Here is a 19,508-nt window from a genome sequence, read left to right on the forward strand (position 1 = left end):
GTCTGCACTGACCAGCAATCACACATACATAAGCTTTACCCTGCACACTAGAGACAGTTTACAAAAACCAATCAACCTGCAGACCTGCATATTTTTGGAATGTGGGAGGAAGTTCACACGGTCACAGGGAGAACATACAAACTCCATCCAGACAGCACCTGTAGTCAGGATCGAACCCAGGTCTCAGGTACTTAGATTTTTTTTTTTAGATTTAGAGATACATGGCAGAAACAGGCCCTTCGGCCCACCGGGTCCACGCCGCCCAGCGATCCCCGCACACTAACACTATCCTACACCCACTAGGGACAATGTTTACTTTTGCCCAGCCAATTAACCTACATACCTGTACGTCTTTGTAGTGTGGGAGGAAACCAAAGATCTCGGAGAAAACCCACACAGGTCACGGGGAGAACGTACAAACTCCGTACAGACTGCACCCGTAGTCAGGATCGAACCTGAGTCTCCGGCGCTGCATTCGCTGTAAGGCAGCAACTCTACCGCCCTAAGTGAAAGTGGCAACTCGCTCGCTGTGCTGCCCTTGTAGTAATTTTTGTATTCTATCTCATGGTAATGAAGGCCAATATCCTGTTTGCGACATAATTATCGTTTATGACTGCATGCTGAGTTTGTTTCTTAGATGAGAGCACCACGGTTATTTTGGAACTCCAACATTTAATAAACGTATGATATAATTAATCTTCTATTTTTCCTATTTCAGAGGGTAGCCTGTTTTGTATCTCATCTATACTAATCTTGCCTACTAACTTAACCTGCTTTTATTTGTTTGCAGACAATTCACTGGAATGTAAAGTTAAGAGGGGATCTTATAGAAACTGAGATGAGGAAAAACTTTTTCAGTCAGAGAGTTGTGAATCTGTGGAATTCTCTGCCTCAGAAGGCAGTGGAGGCCAATTCTCTGAATGCATTCAAGAGAGAGCTGGATAGAGCTCTTAAGGATAGCGGAGTCAGGGGGTATGGGGAGAAGGCAGGAACGGGGTACTGATTGAGAATGATCAGCCATGATCACATTGAATGGCGGTGCTGGCTCGAAGGGCCGAATGGCCTCCTCCTGCACCTATTGTCTATTGTTTAAACATATAAAATTCTTAAGGGATTGGACAGGCTAGATGCAGGAAAAATGGTCCCAATGTTCGAGTCCAGAACCAGGGGTCACGGTGTAAGAATAAGGGGTAGGCCATTTAGGACTGAGATGAGGAAAAACATTTTCACCCAGAGAGTTGTGAATCTGTGGAAGAAGGCAGAAGGCAATGGAGGTCAATTCACTGGGTGTTTTCAAGAGTGAGTTGGATGTAGCTCTTGGGGCTAACGGAATCAGGGGATATGGGGAGAAAGCAGGAACGGGGTGCTGATTTTGGATGATCAACCATGATCATATTGAATCTCAGTGCTGGCTCGAAGGGCTGAATGGCCTACTGCACCTATTTTCTATGTTTGCATATGTTTTGTTATCCATGCAACTTTCAGACCTATTGTTTTGCTAACATTAGTACAATAAAATAAGTTGAACATCACTGCGTTTTAACGCATCTGTGCCCGGGATGAGGTGTTTCACACTAGGGCATCAGAGATGTCCTCATTCTTCAGGAAACGGGGGATCCCCTCTTCCATTATAGATGAGGCTCTCACTAGTACCTATATCCCGCAGCTCCGCTCTTGCTCCCCCCCCCAATTCGTAAAAAGGACAGAATCCCTTTCATTCTCACCTTCCACTCCATCAGCCAGCGTATCCAACAAATCATCCTCCAACCTTTCTGTCATGGGCCTCCTCCAGTGCCATAGTGAGGCCCACCGGAAATTGGAGGAACAGCACCTCATATTTCGCTTGGGCAGCTTGCAGCCCAGCAGTACGAACATTGACTTCTCCAACTTTAGATAGTTCCTCTGACCCTCTCTTCCCCTCCCTCTTCCCAGTTCTCCTTCTATCTTCCTGTCTCCACCTATATCCTTCCTTTGTCCCATCCCCTGACATCAGTCTGAAGAAGGGTCTCGACCCGAAACGTCACCCATTCCTTCTCTCCTGAGATGCTGCCTGACCGGCTGAGTTACTCCAGCATTTTGTGAATAAATAACTGCATTTTAATTTCTCTTTTGAAATAAAATCTTGTATTTAAGTTTGTTTAACACTTTTTAATCATTTGCATATATCTCAGCTTTGCTTCTCCAAACTTGTCGTATCCAAAAAAGTAGACTCTATTTCCTTCCAAAGCGCACACCCTCACACATAACCAACTTTGAAAATTTTACATTTCTGAGTTTATTAATAGTTAATTATTAATTGTAATGTATTTCCTTCATTAGACAATAGGTGCAGGAGTAGGCCATTCGGCCCTTCAAGCCAAAAAAACGCCATTCAATGTGATTATATTCAATACTAACCATAAATACCACTTTAGTACTACTTTACTTCTGATTACCTTTGTATCTCTACGCCAATTCATGTACAACCACAATTCTTGTTCTCCATTAATCTCCCCTCTATCAGCAAAGCAATGAGGAACTAACCATGCTATCAGGTGGCAATTGGATATTAAGCATATGCCAAGGAAGTTAATTTAAGGTTTGAGCGAAGTGATGGCCTATGTTCTTTAAATCCCTGTAAAGCGTCTTTGAGTGTATGAAAAGCGCTATATAAATGTAATGCATTATTATTATTATTATTATTATTTAACATCTAAAAAGCATTTAACTGAACAAGTACTTATAAGTAATCTGATAATGGCACAATCAATAAAAATGGCAAAGAAAATGAAGGCAAAATGAGGAGGTTGACCACTCAAAGATTCATCAAAACTCGATGATCAATCCAAATATTATCTGGAGAAAAATGGATTGTGCAAAAACTTGGTAAATATTGAGCATGCTATTAATGTAAGAAACAGGCAGAGTTAATTTTTGCCACAATTATTATTCTGCTTAATTGCCCCTTCAACAAGCACCATTTTGAAATTTATTTACTCCTTTTGTAATTATTGTCAAATTGATTTTGATGAATCTTTGAGTGAACAACCTTTCCATTCACCATTTACAATTGTTCTCAAACTTGATTTGAATTATCGATTTTTAAAATATGGGCTTTGATATTCAACTGGGTTGGGGTTTTAATATTAATAAATAAAAACAGCAGATCCTGGAAAATCTCAACTGGTCAGGTTGCATATCTCAGGGCAAAACAAATAATATTTTATAGAAACTGGGAGCTGCAGGTGCTGATTTACAAATAAATAGAAGAGACAAAGAGCTGGAGTAACTCAGCAAATCAGGGGGCATCTCTGGAGAACATGGATAGGTGATGATTTGGGTCGGGTCTCTTCAGGCTGATTATGGGTGGGGGAAAGATTGTTGGAGGTGTGCCCAGCTTTATTTTGATCATATTTTGGGTCGATGTAGCAAGTTAACATTTGTCTCCAGCGTGGCTCGGGGAGCTGAGTGAGTATTTCCAGCATTTAGTTTTAGTTTAGTTTAGTTTAGTTTAGAGATACAGTGTGGAAACAGACCCTTTGGCCCTCCGAGTCCACACGACCAGCGATCCCCGCATATTAACATTATCTTACACGCACACCAGGAACAATTTACATTTACACCAAGCCAATTAACCTACATACCTGTACGTCTTTGGAGCGTGGGAGGGAACCGAATATCTCAGAAAACCCACGCGGTCACGGGGATAACGTATAAACTTCGTACAGACAGCACCCGTTGTTGGGATCGAACTTGGGTCTCCGGCATTGCAAGCGCTGTAAGGCAGCAACTCTACCGCTGCGCCACCGTGACCACCCATTTTATTTTAGAATATTAGCAGTTGCAGTATTTTCCTTTTTGTTTCTTATTAAAACATATTTTTAAAATTAGCATGGATATCTAATGATTCACCTTATTCAAGTATTCATAATTTCTTTAATAGAGCAATAGAAAAACTTAATGGCTATGTGTTGGAGAATTACTCGCTTAAAGTAACCTACATCCCTGATGAGATGGCTGGTCAACAAAGCTCACAGCAGCCACCTTCACAAACTCGGCGTGGTTTTGGACAACGAGGACCACCTCGGCAAATGTCTCCCAGTGGTATGGTTAGGCCAAAACAGCAGCAGTCTGACGTTCCTTTACGAATTGTAGTTCCAACTCAGTTTGTTGGTGCCATTATTGGGAAAGAAGGAGCCACGATTCGCAATATCACAAAACAAACACAGTCAAAGTAAGTATCCCACTTTCAACTTTAACTAAAGACATGTTTTTATGTGCTGTTATACTGGATTGTATATTTGCATTTTGAGTTTCATTTAAGTAACTGATAATACTGGGGCCGGTTTTGTGGAAATGTCAGGTGAGATTATTTGTGAAGTCCTAACCAAATCAAAATGTAGGAATTTTAACACTTTCAGTTTTCAACTTTGTTTCTCGAATATGTTGGGAGTGAAGTAGTTGAGGAAAGCAATTGAAAATGCATTGTCACATCTACCGTTATACTTTGCTTTGCATGCTATCCAGTCAAATCATACTATGTGACAACAATCAAACCATACATGAGTACAACAGGCAGTGGAAAGCGAAAAATAAACAGTGCAGAATAATGTTTTAGCTACATAGAAAAATATGGATGAGAAGGAGTAGAGAGGAGTAGAAAAGACCGATTTTAGCACCTTTGAGCAAAACTACAACAACTTTGTACAAAAATATTTTTGCAGTGCCTCGTATTCTCATCTGACATTAACATTTGGAGATGGGGCTCAATGGCAAATGAAAGAACAAAATGCCATGTACCTTTTTGGTCCCAAATTATTTTGCAATCACAGTTATTAAATGTTGTAACTTAAGTACAAATTAAGGTCCCACAAATTAAGGTCTCCTCTGGATCATGAGAGGCTGAGAGGATACATGATAGATGCATCTAAAATTGAGAGGCATAGGAACGTGGACATCAGACCCTATTTCCCAGGGTGGATATATCAAATACTGAAGTGCATAGATGTCGGGAGAGGGGGGGGGGGGGGGGATTTAAAGATGATGTGCAGGGCAAATTCTTTATACAGAGTAGTGAAACCCTGGGAAAAGCTGCTAGGGGTGGTGGTGGAGACGCAAGTGACAGAGTTACTTGAGGCTTTTGGATAGGCACATGGAAGTTACACACAATACTCTAAATATGGCTTAACCAAAGTATTGCACAACAATAAACTGTAAATAGCAGTTCAGCCCTACTAATATAAATACTCGGTTTCTGTTTTTAGGATTGATATTCATCGTAAAGACAATGCAGGTGCTGCTGAGAAACCAATAAGTATTCACTCAACACCAGAGGGGTGTACAGCTGCTTGCAAGATGATTATGGAAATCATGCAGAAAGAAGCTCAAGATACAAAATTGTGCGTGCATTGAGTAACTTTTCTCATTCTGATCCTTAATAATGTGAACAATTTACGTTTTACCAAGCAGGCAGGTTTTTTATTTTTAAATTGGTGCATTATTGTCCTTTCACTTTTAAAGTGTTTAAATTGGGTTTTCTTGCGTGTGAAGCATGGCACACTCTAATACTTTGAAATTCATTTATCCAACATTAATACTTAAATCCCATTGCCACCAATATACAATTATCCCTTAAATTTTCAATGCTATCTGCTTCCCAAGGCAATCTGAACTATTCTACACATTTGCTAATCTCTGCCAACACTGTAAAATCTAAAGTTTACTCCCTCCTTCCTATTTAATGCTTGGATCCCCTTTTGCAGAATTTAAATCTCTGAAGTATTGTTTGCTCCGAGGTCTTAAGCAATGTACCAGTTAAAATTTACTTTCAGCTTCCCCATATGTAAAATTGTTAACCCCTCGGGCAAATTATAGCAACTATCCTGTTGGGAGTCGGTCAAGTCAGCGTCGATTGGTGAATCTTTCAGTCAATATTATCCTAATATACTCACTAAAGAGAGAGTGTTTAATTGTCAAATGTACCAACAACTGAACAATGAAATTCTTTCTCGCAGCAGCTTGACAGCCCCGTAAACATAATAGTAATACTAGGGAACCATAGCAGTCTGCAGGGCATTGCCAGATTTGCCCAATGAGACACAGAGACAGATATGATACATAGATGTTTTGGACTGAGTAGCTTTATTCTGGGGACTAAGTGAGAATCATGGGCAGTTTTGATCCCTGTTGGTTAAGTTAAACCAATCAACATATTCAAAAATTACTTGGGAATAAATGTTATTTTTACACCATTGCAGCACAGAAGAAATACCGTTAAAAATTTTAGCGCACAACAATTTTGTTGGACGACTCATTGGAAAAGAAGGAAGGAACCTTAAGAAAATCGAGCAAGACACGGACACAAAAATAACAATATCCCCGTAAGTTTGTCAGGCTGCGTTTCAATATTTAATCCAGTAACTTGATTTCCTTTTCACAATACACAAATTGTAATGTTGTTGGTTCTGTAGCTTGCAGGACTTGACGCTTTACAACCCAGAGAGGACCATTACAATAAAAAGCAGTATTGAAGCATGTTCCAAAGCTGAAGAAGAAATCATGAAGAAAATCAGGGAATCTTATGATAATGATATGACTGCAATGAATGTAAGTAATTGCAAGTATTTAATACCTGTATTCATAAACTGTGTGTTCCTTCAATTTAAGGTTGTCTTACCATTTGGGATCTTTCTCAATATATTTGTGTACATTTTTGCAGAATTGTGTGGCTTTAAGACTAATAATTTTAAGTAATCTGGATTGGATGTCTGTTATTGAATTTCATGCAATTTCTTTTTCCCATTTTGCCACTCTCACCATTTCAGAAATATTAGGTGACCATTTGACTTGTTTCAGCATAGAAGGCTTTTTGATGAGTGCTGGATAAAGTAGTTGTAGGTTGGTATGGAAGCGTTGGGCCAAAGGGCCTGTTTCTATGCTATATTACTTTATGACCAGGCTCTGTCAAACCCCCCCTAACCACCAAAAAAATCCCAATTGGGCAATTTCCAATCTTTGCTGAAATGTAGTGAGTCAAATCCAAACAACTCTTGTGCATAGTCTAAACATTGCCAGGCCTGGCATCACTCATCTATCATACCCTGGGAACTCTGATACTTGGACATCGTCATCGTGGCTGGTAGGAGATGTAATGTTCAAGTAAGGCGATGGGTCCACCACCACGTGGAAGAGCAAACTAGAAGAGTTTCTTTAAGTGGTGTGTTTCACATCAGGATTAAGCCTGTCCGGTATCTTACTGATATCTGCCTGTGCAAGAGTTACTCTCCATCTCTCTCTAGTGCGGAACCGACGGCGCACATGGCTGTCATCATCAGCACGTTCCTAATCTTTGAAAGCGTGGATGTGACGAAGGAGGACTTCTACCCTTATCTTTGAGAAAGTCCTGGCCCATATCCCAGAGATAGAAAAGCTGATTCTTATGGGTGATTTCAAACCGAAGGTTGCAGAAAATACAATCCTCCGGTAAGGTGTGATTAGCAACAAAAAAAATGGAAAACAGACTCCAACAGAGTTTTCCTTCCAATGAATTAAAGCATGATTTTCCCATAATAAAGTGTTTCATCAGAGGAACAGGCAAGTTGCCTCATTTCAATATTCCCAATCCAGGCTCGGACATTTGATAAATTACATTATCTGAGAGAGAGAGACAGCATTCTGACGCTCCTAAAATCCACCATAGTTATAACGCTTCTAGTTTTCTGGCTATCATCCAGGCCTGATTTGAGTAGTACAATGAGGAAATTGGTAGATAATCAAATGCAAAAGCAAGGCATTCTTGAATATTATACGTTCCAGCTTGAAAGACAAACAGTTGAAGTCCAACATGACTTGCAGAGCGGGTGGTAGATTGAAAGCACGCAGGAGGTCCAGTAGTCCACTAATGTATCTTCCAGCAGGTTTAAATTCATCAATTCTATCAAGGTCTTCTATGACAAATGCCAAAGAGCCTACCTGATGAAAGCCAAGATGGAAGCAGTCAGTGTCATTACTAGCACTTCTGGGGTCTTGCATTTTTAATTTAAAAGATGGCTATCAGAACAAAATTGGTACTAAAATGATAATAATAAAACAAAATCCTCATTTGGGCTTCCGGTGGAAGTGGTGGAGGCTGGCTCGATTTTATTATTTAAGAGTAAATTGGATAGGTATATGGATAGGAGGGGATTGGAGGGTTATGGTCTGAGTGCAGGTAGATGAGACTAGGTCAGGGAGAATGGTCGGCGTGGACTGGTAGGGCCGGACAGGCCTGTTTCCATGCTGTAGTTGTTATATGTTATATATGTTATTCATGAGTTCTCAATGTGTTGTTTCATGGACATGATATTGATAAACAATCGATGTAAAAAATAAAATCCTGGAGCCATGACACATTTTAACAACATTCTAATGATGGGATGTACTTATTATTGATGTGTGCAGTGGAAAAAAAATAGGCATTTTGGGGGCATGCCAAATCCTTTACCATTTTAGAGTTCGTTTTGGCCAGTTGAATTTTTGCACAATCACTTTTTCTTAAAGTATTAATACAGTCTGTCTAATTATCTAGCTTCAAGCACATTTAATTCCTGGTCTAAACCTGAAAGCCCTAGGCTTGTTTCCTCCGTCTTCACCTGTACTGCCACCACCTTCTGTGCCGCCTGCTGCTTATCCTCCATTTGGGGTAAGTGCACCCAGTAATAACAAATGTTTTGTTTCACAAGGGTTGTTTCTTGGTTAATTTTTAGTTTTAATTAAAGTGATAATTTGTGACTGCCAGTGATTTATGCCCTTTCAATTTTGCCTTTTGTGATAATAATGCTGGGTCTGTTGATATAGGTTAATGAAGTTTTACATAGTTACTGAGAGTTTAATACTTTTGTTCAGTTGTTCAGCTGCTGATAATGGTTTAAGCATTCTTTACATTGTCTTCTCTGCACTAGACTGGTTTTGAAGAGGAATGCTGACATATGGGTATAAATTTTTGATTACATTTTTGCATGATGGCATTGACTTATTTGATCAAATAATCTGTTTCTGTGCCATGAGGATGTATGATTGGGCCAGTTATATGAATTGTAGTTAATATCTCAAATCTTTTCTCTCGAGTGGAAAGCATGAATGGCACTTTGGTATTTGTGGTGGTGCTTTAAAATATGTGTAATCCTTGCTGTCCACCCATGGTCACCGAGGGGGGGGGGGGGGGCTAAGAAGTCCTTGCTGTTTTCTTAACTGTTATCTGAAATATTTTTAAAAGGTTGTAAGTAAGATGGTCATTCTAACAATGTTCCTTTTTAAAACAATAGTAATCATACAACCTTTTGGACAAATTGTACACTGGAGAATATCTGTGAATTTAAATGGGTTTAGATAAAGAACCTAAATCGGCACAGTAGTCCAAAGGAGATTTAAAAGAATGCTTCCTGAGATGAGGGACAATAGTTACAGGGATACATGTTGGAGATTGGGATGGTTTCCTTTGGAGAAGAGAAGAATGAGTGGAGTTCTGATTTAAAATATACTAGACTAAGTGGACCCGTTGGGCCCAAATCTCTCTTGCATTGGTGCAGCACCCTCTCCCCCCCCCTCCCCCTCCCCCTCCCCTTGAGCCTGCACATCCCTGCTCAGTGAAAAACAGTTTTGAAATGGTTTTCAAAATAAGAAAGTGATTAGTAAAGGAAGCTGGATAATATTCCAAAGGAACTGTGTATCCTAGAATAAGGGAGAGCCAGTGGATGTGGTGTATCTGGACTTTCAAAAGCCTTTGACAAGGTCCCACACGAGATTAGTGTGCAAAATTAGAGCACATGGTATTGGGGGTAGGGTATTGACATGTATAGTGAATTGTTGGCAGACAGGAAACAAAGAGTAGGAATTAACGGGTCCTTTTCCAAATGGCAGGCAGTGACTAGTGGGGTGCCGCAAGGCTCAGTGCTGGGACCCCAGTTATTTACAACATATATTAACGATTTAGACAAAGGAAGTGAATGTAAAAATGTAAAGCTGGGTGGCAGTGTGAGTTGCGAGGAGGATGCTATGAGACTGCAGGGTGACTTGGATAGGTTGGGTGAGTGGGCAGATGTACGGCAGATGCAGTTTAATGTGGATAAATGTGAGGTTATCCACTTTTGTGGCAAGAACAAGAAGGCAGATGATTATCTGAATGGTGTCAGATTAGGAAAAGGGAAGGTGCAACGAGACCTGGGTGTCCTTGTACATCAGTCACTGAAAGTATGCATGCAGGTACAGCAGGCAGTGAAGAAAGCCAATGACATGTTGACCTTCCTAGCGAGAGGATTTGTGTATAGGAGCAAGGAAGTCCTACTGCAGTTGTGCAGGGCCCTGGTGAGACCACACCTGGAGTATTGGTCTCCTAATATGAGGAAGGACATACTTGCTATTGAGGAAGTGCAGCATAGGTTCACCAGGTTAATTCGCGGGATGGCGGGACTGACACATGATGAAAGAATGGGTCAACTGGGCTTGTATTCACTGGAATTTAGGATGAGAGGGGATTTTATAGAGTTACTCCAGCATATCTTTGGTATAACCAACACCTGCAGTTCCTTTTTATTACATAATTACCAAAATGCTGCCTGGATTAGAGGGTTTTGGATACAGGGAGAGGTTGGATGTACTTGGGTTGTTTTCTCTGGAACGTTGAAGGGGTACGTGATAGAAGCATATATAAGATTATGAGAAACATAGATAGTCTTAGTTTAGTTTAGAGATACAGGCCCTTCGGCCCACAGTCCATGCTGACCAGCGATCCCCGTACCCTAACAGTATCCTACACACACTGGAGACAATTTACATTTATAAAAAGCCAATTAACCTACAAACCTGTATGTCTTTGGAGTGTGCGAGGAAACCGAAGATGTCCGAGAAAACCCACTTGGTCACGGGGAGAACGTACAAATTCTGTACAGACAGCACCTGTAGTTGGATCGAATCCGCGTCTCTGGCACTGAAAGCACTAAGGCAGCAACTCTACCACTGCACTGCCCTAGTCAGTTAGAACCTTTTTTTAGGGTGGAAAAGTCCAAAGCTAGAGGGCATAGCTATACGGTAAGAGGTGGAAAGTTCAATGGAGATGTGCAGAACAATTTTTTTGCACAGTAGTGGGGGCCTGGAATGCATTGTCAGGGGTGGTGGTGGAGATAGTTACGACAGTGGTGTTTAAGAGGTTTTTTGATAGGCACATGAAAGTGCAGGGAATAGAGGGATGTGGTTCATGTGCAGGCAGATGAGATCAATTTAACTAGGCATCATGTTCAGCACAAGCTTTGTCGGCCAAAGAGCCTGTTCCCTTGCTGGACTGTTCTTCATTATGCAACTACTGTTGTTTGAACAATATTTTTGGATTTTTTGCATTCTAATCAAAACAAATGTGATCTTGGTTTAATGTTTCAACTGTTTTTTCATGATTTATCTTGGGTTATGACTAAAGACATAAATGCTGCCTTTCCTTCCTGGATTTCTACACTATCGTTTAAGTACAAATCACATTTATTTTAAGACTCCCTTTCATATTGATCAGTTGCTTGAAAATAGATTTAATTAATGTAAAACCAATTTCTTGACATTGACAGATGGGCAAGGGAATCAAAATCTGGCAGTGCTAAATTTAAGACTTGGGTTGAACTTCTAACCTTCATACTTCATTTAAGTTATTTACTATGACAGTTATATATTTTATTTTGAAAGACCAACAATTTGCAAAATGAAATATGGTCTCAGAATATACATTGATCTCAGAGATGCATGAACATTTTAATTTCAATCAGTTTCAATTAAAACATTGATTAATTAGCCTGGAATTTCCGATGTGACACAGCACCATTATTTTCAAGGTTTCCAATGGTTTTGAAAAGAAACTCCCACCATCCCCATCTTGGGCTCTCTAGCAATGATCCTTATGCTAAACTTTTGCCATCTTCTCCACATCCTGAATACATTAACACCTTAAATTTAAAACACAGATTGAGGAATATAATTAGCTGCTCGTTCATTTAAATTGGTTGGATTTCACGTAGTGAGTTGTAACAGTTTTCCTCGTGTTCTTAATTGCCCAACATCATTTGATTATGGTGCAAGAACTTGTAACACTTAAGTGCTCTGCAGGTAATTAAATATTTCAGAAATTGGAATTGCCATTGTAAACTAGAAATGCATTCATTAAAGAGAAAGAAGCTAATTTAGAGCAGTAGAATCAACATGGGACCAATTTCCATTATCGTCTATAGCTTTGGCTGTTGCAGCTCATATTTCAAAGGTACTGAAACTTTGAAAGACACAAAGTGCTGGAGTAACTCAGCAGGTTAGGCAACATCTCTGCAGAACCAGCCTGAAGAAGGGTCTCGACCTGAAACGTCACCTATCCATGTTCCCTCGGGATGCTGCTCGATCTGTCGAGTTATTCCAGCACACCTCAAGGACGCAGAGCAGGTGGAACAACTCGGGCAGGATACAATCAGTGGCCTCAAGCAAATCAACAACACTGCTCTCCCAGGGAAGCTGAAGCTTTGGTGCCTTCAATTCGGTCTGCTGCCCCGACTCATGTGGCCAATTACCATCTACGAGGTCACTTTATTCCATATCAACCAGCTGGAGAGACTTGTGAACTCACAAGTGAGGAAGTGGCTTGGGCTACCGAGATGCCTTAGCAGCATAGGACTCTATGGGAATGGAGCCCTCTCACTGCCAGTCTCAAGCCTGGTGGAGGAATTCAAATGCGCCAAAGCAAGGCTGGACATGACACTAACAGAATCCCGGGACCCAATAGTTAGAGGTGTCGCTCCAACCTTAGCGACAGGGAAGAAATGGACTTCAGCAGCAGTGGTACAGGATGCAAAATCTGCCCTCCGACACCGGGACATAGTGGGCCATGTCCAACAAGGCCGAGGGGGCTTTGGCCTGGGAGCAATGAAACCTACCTGGCAAAAGGCTCCTCCAGCTGAACGTCGGCACCTGGTGGTGGAGGAGGTGCGCTGCCAAGAAGAAGCAGCCAGGTGTGCCAAAGCTATATCTCAAGCCAAGCAAGGCCGCTGGATGAGGTGGGATGGCATTGAGAGGAGGAAGTTCACATGGAGTGAGCTGTGGAACATGGAGTCAAGTATGTTGAGCTTTATTATCAGAGCCACATATGATGTCCTTCCCTCTCCCACAAACCTAAATCTTTGGCTGGGAGAGGATCCAGCCTGCCCCCTGTGTGCAGTTCCAGCAAACCTCAAGCACATCCTGGTCGGTTGTAAGACCAGCCTAACACAAGGCAGATACACCTGGCGACACAACCAGGTGCTGAGGTGTTTGGCAGCTGCACTCGAGTGCAAGAGAGTTACCACCAACGCCATGCCTACCAATGCACAGCTAACATTCCCGCAAATCCCATCGTTCATCCGAGAAGGAGAGAAACGGAAGACTACCACCTCGCCTCTCAACTCATGCCCACTGAGCGCAGTCACAGACTGGGAAATGCGGGTTGACCTAGGCCAGAGGCTTTCCTTCCCAGTTGAAATCGCAGCTACAAACCTGCGACCAGACCTCGTCCTCTGGTCCAACTCCTGTCGGCGTGATTTCATCATTGAGCTGACGGTGCCCTGGGAGGAGGCTGTGGACGAGGCATATGAAAGGAAAAGGCTGAGATATTCCAACCTTGCAGTAGAGGCAGAGGAGCGAGGTTGGAGTGTAAGAGTGTGTCCAGTGGAGGTGGGGTGCAGGGGCTTTGTAGCCAGTTCCACTGCAAGGCTCCTGAGGGAAGTTGGAGTCAGAGAGCAGGCCCAAAGGAGGGCAATCAAAGAACTTGCAAATGCCACCGAACGGAGCAGTCAGTAGCTGTGGCTGAAAAGAAAAGATACTGTCTGGGCTGCCACGTGACCATCTAGAGGCTAACCATAAGACACACACCCAGGGCTGATCACCCTGTGGTGGGCCTGCCTCGACTGAGGGTGTCTTGTGATAAAAGGCCGAAACACCCAGTGACGTTGAGGTACACAACTGAAGATGTGTCTGAATGGTAGCAACATTACCTAGTGGTCACCCACAAGAACAACACCAGTCAATTGTAGTGCAAACCTTAGGGATTGTAACATCTAGTCCTACTAATCAATCAGCACTTTGTGTCTTTGGGTAATAACCAGCAGCTGTAGTTCTTTGTTCTACTGAATCTTTTACATGGTTTTGAAAAACAAGTTTTGTGTTAATGGAGGAAGTGAAAGCAGGGAAGGTAAATTGCACATGATGACAAGTGGAGTTGTTTCTTGTAGATGGAATCGTGTGCCAATATTTTACTTGTATAAAAATTGCTTATGAATCTTAAGCTATATCAGTCAATCATTACTGCAAGTATATAATGACTCTGTATTAATTGCAGCAACAGTCAGAATCTGAAACCGTTCATGTCTTCATCCCTGCCCTGGCTGTAGGTGCAATTATTGGCAAGAAAGGGCAACATATCAAGCAACTTTCCCGCTATGCAGCAGCGTCCATTAAGGTAACTGTTAAATTGTGTTCAAATTTGTTGTGACAGTGCTGTGTGAGATATTCGTAAAGCAAATTGCAATAATTCAGGAGATGTAGATTTAAATTGCTGCAGGGGCATACAAAACTGACATTTAGTTTTTATTTAGTTGTATTTGACCATGTGCCTATGACTCAACTTTATTTTTTTAAATCATTGTGATCATTCATCTATATTGAGCAAAATAAAATATCAATATTTATCAACTTTGAATTTGGTTACTTAAGTGCTAGGTTGAATCGTCCCTTGTGTATCCAGAAGCTAGCTCACCATTTGTCAGCTAGGTCTTCAAACCGAACACCAAGCTTTGGAACTTATTCCCTAAGCACTTTTCCCTGTCATTTGCATCACTTTCTAAGATTTTCATCACTTGCCCTGATAATATTTTATTGCAAGAAAAATTGTTAGTGAAACAACTTGCCATTTTTTTGTAGTAAAGGTAAATTCAGACTGTTGGGTAACATAGAGACATAGAAAATAGGTGCAGGAGTAGGCCATTCGGCCCTTCGAGCCATTCAATATGATCATGGCTGATCATCCAACTCAGTATCCCGGACCTGCCTTCTCTCCATACCCCCTGATCCCTTTAGCCACAAGGGCCACATCTAACTCCCTCTTAAATATAGCCAATGAACTGGCCTCAACTACCTTCTGTGGCAGAGAATTCCACAGATTCACCATTCTCTGTGTGAAAAAAAAGTTCTCATCTCGGTCCTAAAAGATTTCCCCCTTATCCTTAAACTGTGACCCCTTGTTCTGGACTTCCCCAACATCGGGAACAATCTTCCTGCATCTAGCCTGTCCAACCCCTTAAGAATTTTGTACGTTTCTATAAGATCCCCCCTCAATCTTCTAAATTCCAGCGAGTACAAGCCGAGTCTATCCAGTCTTTCTTCATATGAAAGTCCTGCCATACCAGGAATCAATCTGGTGAACCTTCTCTGTACTCCCTCTAAGGCAAGAATGTCTTTCCTCCGATTAGGAGACCAAAACTGTACGCAATACTCCAGGTGTGGTCTCACCAATGCCCTGTACAACTGCAGCAGAACCTCCCTGCTCCTATACTCAAATCCCCTCGCTATGAATGCCAACATACCATTCGCTTTCTTCACTGCCTGCTGCACCTGCATGCCTACTTTCAATGACTGGTGTACCACGACACCCAGGTCTCGTTGCACCTCCCCCTCTCCTAATCGGCCACCATTCAGATAATAGTCTGCTTTCCTGTTCTTGCCACCAAAGTGGATAACCTCACATTTATCCACATTATACTGCATCTGCCACGCATTTGCCCACTCACCTAACCTATCCAAGTCACGTTGCAGCCTCCTAGCATCCTCCTCACAGCTAACACTGCCCCCCAGCTTCGTGTCATCCGCAAACTTGGAGATGTTGCATTCAATTCCCTCGTCCAAATCATTAATATATATTGTAAATAGCTGGGGTCCCAGCACTGAGCCTTGCGGTACCCCACTAGTCACTGCCTGCCATTCTGAAAAGGACCCGTTTATTCCTACTCTTTGCTTCCTGTCTGCCAGCCAGTTCTCTATCCACAGCAATACTGAACCCACAATTGAAATGTAAATTGAAATGAATGTGCTTCATGTAAACAACTTTTACCTTGATTTACAGTAGGCATGGAGATGTAGCTACGATGCGATAATATGTAGTTAACCAATCAATAGATGATATAGTTAGTACAGGACTCAGAATGAAACACATTTGATCAAATTAAATTCCAGATACTAAATTGTGTTTAGTTGCAGGGGAGCTGCATATGTTTTTGGTAAAATGGTTAAAATCAATGCCATTGACTGTACTAACCACAATAAGCTTGGGACACTTCTCTTTCTGGACAGTCTACTTTGTTTCAAGTCATAATTGGGTGCATTACCTTCCTTCATCTGCACCATTAACTCTGGAATCTGTGAGGATTTATCTCAGCACATATTTTTTGTCCATTTGCTTGCCCTTAATATTATCATCTGAAAACACAGCTATGCTTTGAATTGCATGCTGATAGCTCACCCCCATTTTATTTGACTCCACTTAATTTTAAATTGTCTTGCTCCTTAATTGACATCCTGTACTGAATGAACAAAATGTCCTCTGACTTGTTATTAATAGAATCACTATTTCCACCTCTGTAAAATATTCCACTGCCCTCGATCTGTCCGGTCAGTGCTGCCAATGCTACCATCCATTTACTGCTAAGCTTGACTATTCCAAGGTGCACAACATTCTGAAGTTTGAAGAAGGGTTCCGAGCTGAAACGTCACCTGTCCTTTTTTCGCTGGAGATGCCTGGCCCCCTGAGTTAGTCCAGCACTTTGCATCTATCTTTGACATTCATACTATTGGTGTTGCAATTTAAAGCAAGTCCATCTCGCTGATCACTACTTTCCTTGGTGATTTACATTGGTTCTTGACTAAACAGTTTTTAAAAACCCTTATGCTGTCAAGTTTCTCCCAGGGCATCAACCATTCACCACCCTATGCAATCTTTTCCAGCTCTATAATCCTCAGACATCCATACAGTTCCCTTTATGGCCACTGTTTTTGAATTTAATAGTGGTCATGCCTCAGCTTCCCAGAACCTAAACTCTGAAACCACTTCAACTCTTTCCACATTTCAACATGTTCCTCAGCCTCTCTTTGACAAAGGTCTTTTGTAGATTGATGTGTACTTTGATATCATTTCTGTGAAGCAAATTGGATTTTGTTTGTTGTAGAAACTATAAAACTACAAGTAGTCCATTCTTCTTAGTTTAAAGGCTTTAGTGTTATTCATAAGTGTTCTTTCTATTGCAGATTGCTCCTGCTGAAGGTCCAGATGCTAAGCAACGGATGGTGATTATCACAGGGCAGCCAGAAGCTCAATTTAAGGTGAATTTTCAGAAATTCAAATTGTATGGAAACTGTAAATTGACTCTTCTGGGCATAGGACTCCTGAACTGCAGTAATCCCAAGCTACAACATCTTGCAATATATCTTAATGCATAAACTCAATAATATAAAAATAGTAATAATCATTTGCAAATCAGATTATCCCTAGTGATTGAAAAAATGTTATCACTTGCTTGAAGATTAGGATTTCATTTATGCTCTTGGAATGAGTTGGTAATAACTTGCCTCTTGTGCAACCTGCTGAGCATTTGAATGTTGTAATGACCCCCGCTTTCCACTGTCATTCTGCAGTGCTCAAATTAGCTGAGGCAATAAATAGCATTAATTCAGCAGGCTTGAACTCGCCGCTGATTTTAACGTTATATTTAATGTTATATTAAATCGCTGTTCAACATTTCCCCAAGTGTCACAGTGGCCATCCCAGCTAGTCGTGACGATATATCTAGCATTTTGCATTGATGCTGATTTTTCCTTGAAATCTTACATTATTATAAAGGTTGGTGATGCTGTTGCAAATAATGTTTTCAACAATTTCAAGGTTCTATCAAATTCGAAATAAGGGCTAAAGTTCTGATCTATGTGCTAAATATTCTCTGTGGCCATTTTGATGATGGAATTGGGGACTGATTAAAATGACGACTACTTGGAATCTGAGGATTGCAGTAAAATATTTTGGTCAGAGTAACAAACAAAGCTCAGTCTTTGAATGGGAAGTGACAGTCTGCTTTGTTTTACAGGCTCAAGGAAGGATCTATAGTAAACTGAAAGAAGAGAACTTCTTTGGACCCAAAGAAGAAGTGAAATTAGAGACCCATATCAAAGTGCCATCCCATGCTGCTGGTAGAGTTATTGGGAAAGGAGGCAAAACGGTGAGTACTAGGGTATAATGTGAATGGATGTGGACTATGAAGCAAATTAACTATATCTGATCTTTGACAAATGAAAATTGAATGTACCCACTCAGTCTGCACATTAAAAGGGTCTCGACCTGAAACATCACCCATTCCTTCTTTCCAGAGATGCTGCCTGACCCACTGAGTTGCTCCAGCATTTTGTGTCTATCTTTGTATGAAATAAAAGTTGTGATACATTATACCCAGTTTTGTATCATCAGCAAATATTTATGCCTTCAACTTGTCATATTCAGCTGTTTTATAAATTAGTGCTAAATATTTGTTGATTTTTATTGAGCCTATTTGTGTACACCCTAAAGGATATTTGCAGTCACACTGGTCATTTGCAGCTGTATGATGCCCAGTGTTCTGTCACCACAAAGCAGAGTAGTTCACGGGCAACAATGCAACCACAAGCAGTGAAATCTAAACTATTTTCCGCAGACATGACTCCATCAAAGCATTCAGACAGTCTGTTTCAAAATGTCCTTGGTTATCAGACATTTGAAATGTATGCAATACATAAGTTGGATAAAATTATTTAACTTGTGAATTTTAACATTTAAAACGCACACCTACCATTTTAATGATGTTCTGCTACCCGTTCAAGTGATTGGGGTCACATTAGATGTGCTGGGTGAGGTTGGTGTATCTGGTCCCTCAGTCCAGTACATTAACGGAACCTATGGATTTATTGGTGAGTCCAGGGATACCAGTGCACTGTGTACTTCACCAATGGAGTGTGTTGACACATGCACAAGCAACTAAGCTGGTGCGTCCATGTCGAACAGCCATTGATTGTCAGCACTCTCTAGTGTAGTTTTTGCATTGAACTTTATCTGATATTTTTTAGCAAAAGTTCTAGCATTTGTCTTCTGCTAATGCTAAGCTAGTTGGTTTATGGTTCCTTGGGTTAGTTCCGCTTGCTAAATTGGGAATTGCACATGTTCATTTTTTGTTTCTGCTTAATTTTATGTTTGGAAACTTTTCTTCCCAAATTTATTTTGATCCCTGAGTGCAATTAGTTCTGTCCTTCCCCCCCTTCCCACCTCTGATTTGCTCGTTTGTCAGGTATATAAACTTTCTGTTGCAATAAATCTCAATTGCCTCTATTTTACATTTTCTCATGCCTAAAATTAAAATGAGACATTTAATTGTCATCTTTGGCTCTTCAGTATTATTTGTGCATTCACCTTCTGCATAGCTTAATAGTCC

At 41.0% G+C, this 19,508-nt stretch overlaps 1 protein-coding gene across 1 annotated transcript in view; it reads left to right on the forward strand.

The window, feature by feature from the left end:
- igf2bp3 (insulin-like growth factor 2 mRNA binding protein 3) overlaps window positions 1-19,508 on the forward strand; it is a 95,607-nt gene that overhangs the window by 71,403 nt on the left and 4,696 nt on the right. Inside the window, exons 6-13 of the mRNA XM_078421557.1 lie at window positions 3,923-4,213; window positions 5,244-5,378; window positions 6,237-6,359; window positions 6,450-6,585; window positions 8,546-8,659; window positions 14,348-14,467; window positions 17,305-17,379; window positions 18,138-18,269. Coding sequence (XP_078277683.1) covers window positions 3,923-4,213; window positions 5,244-5,378; window positions 6,237-6,359; window positions 6,450-6,585; window positions 8,546-8,659; window positions 14,348-14,467; window positions 17,305-17,379; window positions 18,138-18,269 — 1,126 coding nt within the window. The remainder of the gene's footprint in view (window positions 1-3,922; window positions 4,214-5,243; window positions 5,379-6,236; window positions 6,360-6,449; window positions 6,586-8,545; window positions 8,660-14,347; window positions 14,468-17,304; window positions 17,380-18,137; window positions 18,270-19,508) is intronic.

The sequence above is a fragment of the Rhinoraja longicauda genome, chromosome 2, assembly GCF_053455715.1.
Source record: "Rhinoraja longicauda isolate Sanriku21f chromosome 2, sRhiLon1.1, whole genome shotgun sequence".
NCBI lineage: Eukaryota > Metazoa > Chordata > Chondrichthyes > Rajiformes > Arhynchobatidae > Rhinoraja > Rhinoraja longicauda.